The sequence below is a fragment of the Aplysia californica genome, unplaced genomic scaffold (genome assembly GCF_000002075.1).
Source record: "Aplysia californica isolate F4 #8 unplaced genomic scaffold, AplCal3.0 scaffold00071, whole genome shotgun sequence".
NCBI lineage: Eukaryota > Metazoa > Mollusca > Gastropoda > Aplysiida > Aplysiidae > Aplysia > Aplysia californica.
Window position 1 is genome coordinate 1,000,427 of NW_004797341.1, and position 5,000 is coordinate 1,005,426.

A 5,000-nucleotide genomic window follows, 5' to 3' on the forward strand; every position below is an offset into this window, starting at 1 on the left:
ACATACATACATACATACATACATACATACATACATACACACATACATACATACATACATACATACATACATACATACATACACACATACATACATACATACATACATACATACATACATACATACACACATACAAACTACTAGCCTTCTATCATTAACCTCTTCAGCACAGGCTATTTTTAGCCCTCGGTTCTCTTTGGCCTAGGTAATGCGAGAGTCCTTGACTATCCAGGCCTTTGTCAATACTGAAAGTGTCATAAATTTTAATCAAGCTTCAAACACTTTTATAATTACGTGTATGCTACTTTTGTGAGAAGTTTTAGAAGATAACATGTAGCAAATCTTTCAGAGACAAAATTGTAGATTACAGTAAAAATGCGTTGCTGGGCTTTAATGGCCTGCGGTCTGTGAGGGAAATAATATAAGCGACTCGATCTGTAAGGGTCAACCCAAATACAGCCGAAACTGTCTAAGACGGCCACCCATTGTGGAGTAGAAAAGTGGTCGTCTTATACAGGCGGCCGTCTTACACAATGTCATTGTTGTTAAGAAGAAAATACAGGCCTCTGTCGTACACAATCTTATTATAATACAAACAACTCTATACAAGGGAGGAAATCAGTAATGGCTGTTTGTACAGGCGTTCATCTTATACAGGCGATCATCATAGAGTAGGCTTGACTATACTTGGAAACTCACTGTCATTGCCGCAGTTGCAGATACGGCGAATCCAGTCTAGGAAGATGTAAGTGGAGCAGAAGGGGTTAATCAAGGCTTCCTGGTCATCTGAGGGGACAGGAAGGACGTACATTTATTTGTGCGGCAACTCTAATCAATCAATCAATCAATCAATCAATCAATCAATCAATCAATCAATTAATCAATCAATCAATCAATCAACCAATGAAGGATGACCATACATTTTAAATTGTGAATGAATAAAAAGCAATAACTGTATATCGCAGATTCCCACCCATAGCCTACATACATGATCCAACTGTCTGGCCCTGGGGGGCTCTCGTGGCCTAGAGGTTAAGGTGTTAGCCTCTCATTCAAAGGTACGGGTTCGAATCCAGGTAGCGACGGAATCGTCTCTAAAATTGTCTCCTTTCACTTCCTTTCCTGTTCTCTTACAGTGTCCTGTCGTCTGCTTAATTCATCTCCATTTTCTTCCCCCAACCCTTCACCTCTTTTGGCCCTTCCTCTGGGCTCTTGACTCTTTCTGTAGCCTTTCTACTGCTACTCCTTGGCTCCTTCTTACTGCTGTCTTTCAGCCACACCTTTGATCTTCTGATAGGAAAGACCTACACCTAGCCTTCTCGGACAAGGACGAAAAATCTCGGAGGTCCTGTGTGCAAGTTGCGCACGTTAAAGATTCAATGGCGGTCTAACATCGATAAGAGTAGGCTTCGGCCTCCACCCGGGCAAAATTAAAAATCTCCTACCTACTGAAAATGTTTGGTGTGTCCATGAAACTTCGCTGCTGAGCGTGCGCACCATGGGCGTCAAAATGAAGGACAAAACACCACTCTTGCGTTCGTTGACCTTGCACGGTAATTCACCCCCCCCCCCCCACTGTTTACTCCCTTTATTTGGCTCTATATTGAGTCACTTGGCATGCTCTATTGTCAATAAGAACCACTCCAGTGTGCACAATCTAACAATCTAGGAAACTATAATCCAAGTCTACGACTACTAAACTCATCTACTATAACATACACATTAAGAAAAAATGCAGGAGTTTTTATGCCCCACTTGACACAACTAATATCATTAAAGAGGCGGGCTGCCGACCCTGCCCGTCAGAAACAACCCTGGCTGAGAAATATAAAGCATCCCAACTGAAAGTCCGAGAACTTCTACTATAATTTTCTCCCCCTAAGGTATTGTAACTCGAGTTTTCTGCATGAGACATTAAAGCACTTAACTGTTGCACATAAGATGCAGGTACTCAACAATTACTTTTTTCACTCACGTCAAAGAGGTTATGACTCACCCCCATATTTGATGACCACAAAACTGGGATCTGACATCAGACCGCTTGGTTCTCGGCTCATGACTGCAGGCAGCCCAACCTGGACACTGTCTCGTGACTCTGAGCGCAGAGGTTCAAGGAAAACTCCTCTTGTGACGTCTTTATTTATGTTGTTATTTTTCTGATTGTAGGTGTTTCCATACCCCCTTCGACACAGTTTAGATTATCTGGTGAACTATGAGTCTATATAAATCAGCAAAAGAAAATTAAACTTTATTGTTCCTTTCTGATTCTTCGGTTTAAAATTGCAAGAGTTCAGATGCAGTACGTTGTTGAGCATCAGGCACAGGGCGGAGTCTCTACATTCTAGGGATATGTCTGCGCCATGAAATTAGGTTGTGAATCACTTACAGCAAGGATAGGCAGCACCCTGAAATGATAGTAATAGTAATATTAATAATAATATTCCTACTACTAATTTTAATAACAATACTATTAATGATAACCAAATAATGATAATAATAATAATAATAATAATAATAATAATAATAATAAAAAAATAAATAAAAAAATAATAATAATAATGATAATAGTAATAAGGATGATGATAAGGATAATAATAACAACAACAACAACAATAATAATAATAGATCATAGACCTAGTAATAATATAAAAATAATACGCGAATATAAAAATAATACATATAATAATAATAATAATAATAATAATAATAATAATAATAATAATAATAATAATAATAATACTTAAAAATAAAAGTATGAAAAACAAATTATGATGAAGATAATAAAGAAAAAAAACCGATTTTGATAATAATAAAAACAATTCCACTACTACTACTACTACTACTACTACTACTACTACTACTACTACTACTACTACTACTACTACTACTACTACTACTACTACTTCTATTACTACTACTACTACTACTACTACTACTACTACTACTACTACTAACAATGATGATGATGATGATGATGATGATGATGATGATGATGATGATGATGATGATGATGATGATGATGATGATGATGATGATGATGATGATAAGCTCTGTAAGTATTCAATAACTTCATTTCTGTTTAGGCCTTTTTTTTGTTTGTTGTTGGTTTTTTAAAACTTAAGCACCGTGTTCCTTCTGTCTCATTAGTCTAATTGTTTTAATAGTAACTAGAACAGACTTCGAAATTAAAAAAAACTTAGTAGTTTTAGAACAAGATTAGAAACATTGCAACAGTAATAACAAAAGCACTGGTGTCTGTGGCGCACGGTCTAGGTGCTTCACTGGCGCACTCAGGCGACATGAGTTCTATTCCAGTGTGGGGAGAATGAATTCTTATCGATCATCTCGTTCGGTCTGTGTGTTTGGGTATTGTATTTTTCTCTGCCCTGTTTGCCCCTAACCTACAGGGCCTAAGCAACCCATACGTAGAAGATTGAAATAATGTCGACGAGGCCGTAAAAAAACCCAGGTAGTACAAATTTAACACGAGCAGAAGCAAAACCAACAACAACAACAACAACAAAAGCAACAACATCAACAACAACAACAAAAATGACAGCTGCAGCAGGAGTAGCAGCAGGTGCAACACAAAAGAAAAATACTCTGCCACTTAACTATAAAAGCACTGCAACAACAACATAAACAACAGTAACAAGAACAAAACAAGAACAAAACAACAACAACAACAACAACAACAACAACAACAACAACAACAAGAAAAGCAACAACAACAACAACAATAACAGAAACAAAGCAAAAAACAGCAACAAAATCAAACAACTTTGCCACACGCCTGTTTTAGATTTACGATCGGTCGAAATGCCAGAGGTGTAGTCACTTCACTAGACACTTCAATATCGTGATCTGTCTGTTTAGGTTTAGGGTCATACAATGATTGAAAGCAACAGCAACAGTAGCAACAGCAATAACAACCGCAACAACAACAACAACATAAAAAATAACAATAATAGCAATAATAACATCAATAACAATAATAATAATAATAATAATAATAATAATAATAATAATACTAATAATAATAATAGTAGTAGCAGTAATAATAATAATATTACTACTACTACTACTACTACTACTACTACTACTACTACTACTACTACTACTACTACTACTACTACTACTACTACTACTACTACTAATACTACTACTACTACTACTACTACTACTATTACTACTACTACTACTACTAATAATAATAATAATGATAATTATGATAATAATAGCAACAGCAGCAACAACAAAAACAAAAACAACACACACAAAACACCCCAAAACAGCTACAAAATTATATCGCTTTGCCATTCACCTATTTTAGAATGACGATTGATGGAAATGCCAGAGGTGTAGTCACTTCACAAGACACTTTATCATCGCGATCTGTCTGTTTGGGTTTCGGGCCACATAATGTTTGACAACATCAACAGCAACAACAACAGCAACAACAACAGCAACAAAAATAATTGAATAAGCTTAAGAGCAACAGCAACTACAGGAACAACAGCAACAACAACAACAGAAACAACACCAAAAACACCCCCAAAACAACAACAAAATCATACAGCTTTGCCACTCGACTGTTTTAGATAAAATTATTTACGATCGATCGAAATACCAGAGTCGCAGTCACTTCACTAGACACTTTATCATCGCGATCTGTCTGTCTAAGTCTAGGGTCAGTCAGTGTTTGTCCCCGATATCTGCAGACAATAATTTACTGCCTCGGCTTCGCCCAGCTCCTCCAAAACAAAGATAAGACAGCTGTCTCTACCATAGTTTATCGTCTGTTAGACTGCTGAGGGCACGTTGTTAGGACGTGTCGAATATTAACACTCCCCACTCTTCTTAGAGTGATCTTGAGGATTTGGAAAGTTGTTGAAAAAAAATTACATTATAGTAATATTAAAATTTCATGGTAATTTTAGTTTCAGACAATTTTTTAAGCTCCATAAGAGATAATATAGAAATTACAAAATGTGCGGCAG

At 36.6% G+C, this 5,000-nt stretch overlaps 1 protein-coding gene across 1 annotated transcript in view; it reads right to left on the reverse strand.

Moving 5' to 3' along the window:
• Nucleotides 1–5,000, reverse strand: part of LOC101857235 (uncharacterized protein CXorf65 homolog) — a gene marked incomplete in the record, with an annotated part of 15,421 nt that overhangs the window by 4,739 nt on the left and 5,682 nt on the right. Inside the window, 2 exon segments of the mRNA XM_013080027.2 lie at nt 700–786; nt 1,997–2,405. Coding sequence (XP_012935481.1) covers nt 700–786; nt 1,997–2,057 — 148 coding nt within the window.